Source organism: Belonocnema kinseyi, chromosome 10 (genome assembly GCF_010883055.1).
Source record: "Belonocnema kinseyi isolate 2016_QV_RU_SX_M_011 chromosome 10, B_treatae_v1, whole genome shotgun sequence".
Taxonomy (NCBI): Eukaryota; Metazoa; Arthropoda; class Insecta; order Hymenoptera; family Cynipidae; genus Belonocnema; species Belonocnema kinseyi.
This window is the reverse complement of record NC_046666.1, coordinates 99,002,379-99,003,854: the sequence shown is the minus strand read 5'-3', so window position 1 is coordinate 99,003,854 and position 1,476 is coordinate 99,002,379. Positions and strand designations below refer to the sequence as shown.

General features: G+C 35.2%; 1 protein-coding gene across 1 annotated transcript in view; it reads left to right on the top strand.

Moving 5' to 3' along the window:
* The first annotated feature begins 409 nt into the window (after window positions 1–409).
* Window positions 410–1,476, top strand: part of LOC117181286 — a 40,458-nt gene continuing 39,391 nt past the window's right edge. The window contains exons 1-2 of the mRNA XM_033373846.1: window positions 410–599; window positions 775–1,394. Coding sequence (XP_033229737.1) covers window positions 410–599; window positions 775–1,394 — 810 coding nt within the window. The remainder of the gene's footprint in view (window positions 600–774; window positions 1,395–1,476) is intronic.

The following is a 1,476-nucleotide window of genomic DNA, read 5'->3' as shown; positions in this document are numbered from 1 at the left end:
AATAAACCTTAGATCACATAAATTACCTGAAAAACATAGAGAATTTTCTCTAGAGGAGACTCAAAAACTATTGGATAAAAAGATAATAAGACACTCACAATCTCCATTTAACTCTCCATTATGGATTGTTCTCGAAAAAGGGGGAAAATTGAGAATGGTCATAGATTACAGACAAATTAATAAGGATACAGATCAGGACGCTTATTCTTTACCAATGATTGACGACATCCTGGACAAGCTTGGAAAAGCAAAATTCTTTTGAGCTCTTGACCTAAGTGCTGGTTTTCACCAAATACCAATGAAAGAGGAAAGTAAAAATTACACTGCCTTTTCAACACAACTAGGACACTTCGAATATAATCGAATGCCATTTGGCTTAAAAAATGCTCCGGCCACATTCCAGAGAATGATGGACAGAGCATTCCACGGCCTCATTGGAGGACATTGCTTCGTTTATATCGATGACATAGTCACATTTGGAAACACAATTCAGGAGTACAATCATAACCTTGAATTGGTTCTACAACGTATCACTGATCTAGGACTAAAATTAGGGCCTACAAAATGTGAATATTTGAAACCAGAATTGGAATATTTGGGTGATATTATCACAAAAGACGGGGCAAAACCAAACAATGATAAAATTAAGAAAATCGTCGATTTTAAACAATTAAAAACAATTAAAGATATACAATCTTTTCTTGGTTTAACTTTTAACTGGTTATTATAGAAAATTTATTTAAAATTTTTCTACGATCGCTAAACCTTTAACAGCATTGACACAAAAAGAAACACCATTTAATTGGACATCAAACTGCGAAAAAGCCTTTCAAACTCTAAAAAATGCCCTAACATCTGCGCCAGTATTAAGATTCCCAGATTTTAAAAAGAAATTTATTTTAACAACCGATGCCTTCAATTACGGACTAGGGGCAGTCCTTTCTCAGGAGGGGCATCAGTGCCTGTTTATATCGAGAACTCTAAATAAAGCGGAAGAGAACTATACGACCAGTCAGAAAGAGTTGTTAGCCATTGTATGGGCCGTTAAGCGTTTAAGGCAATACCTATTAGGAAAGAAATTCCCTATCCAAACTGACCACAAAGCATTGATTTGGCTACATAACGTAAAAGATCCTAGTTCCCGATTATTAAGGTGGAGACTAAGACTTGAAGAATACGTATACGAAATCGAATACGTGAAAGGAAAGGAAAATAAAGTAGCTGATTGTTTATCGCGACTATTCCCCATCCAGGAAAAAGACGTAGGACAAATATTTGCCATAACCAAAGACTCTTTACAAAGAGCAATGAAAAGCGCAGGAATACCAAACGAAAAAGCAGAAGAAGAAAATCTAGAAGAACTATTACCGGAATTAGAAATATTCGATACGCCAGTTATTAGAGAAGATAGAATACTACAAGAAAAAGAGAAAATAAAATTACCACACAAAAGAATGAGAGAGCCCTCACCTGAAA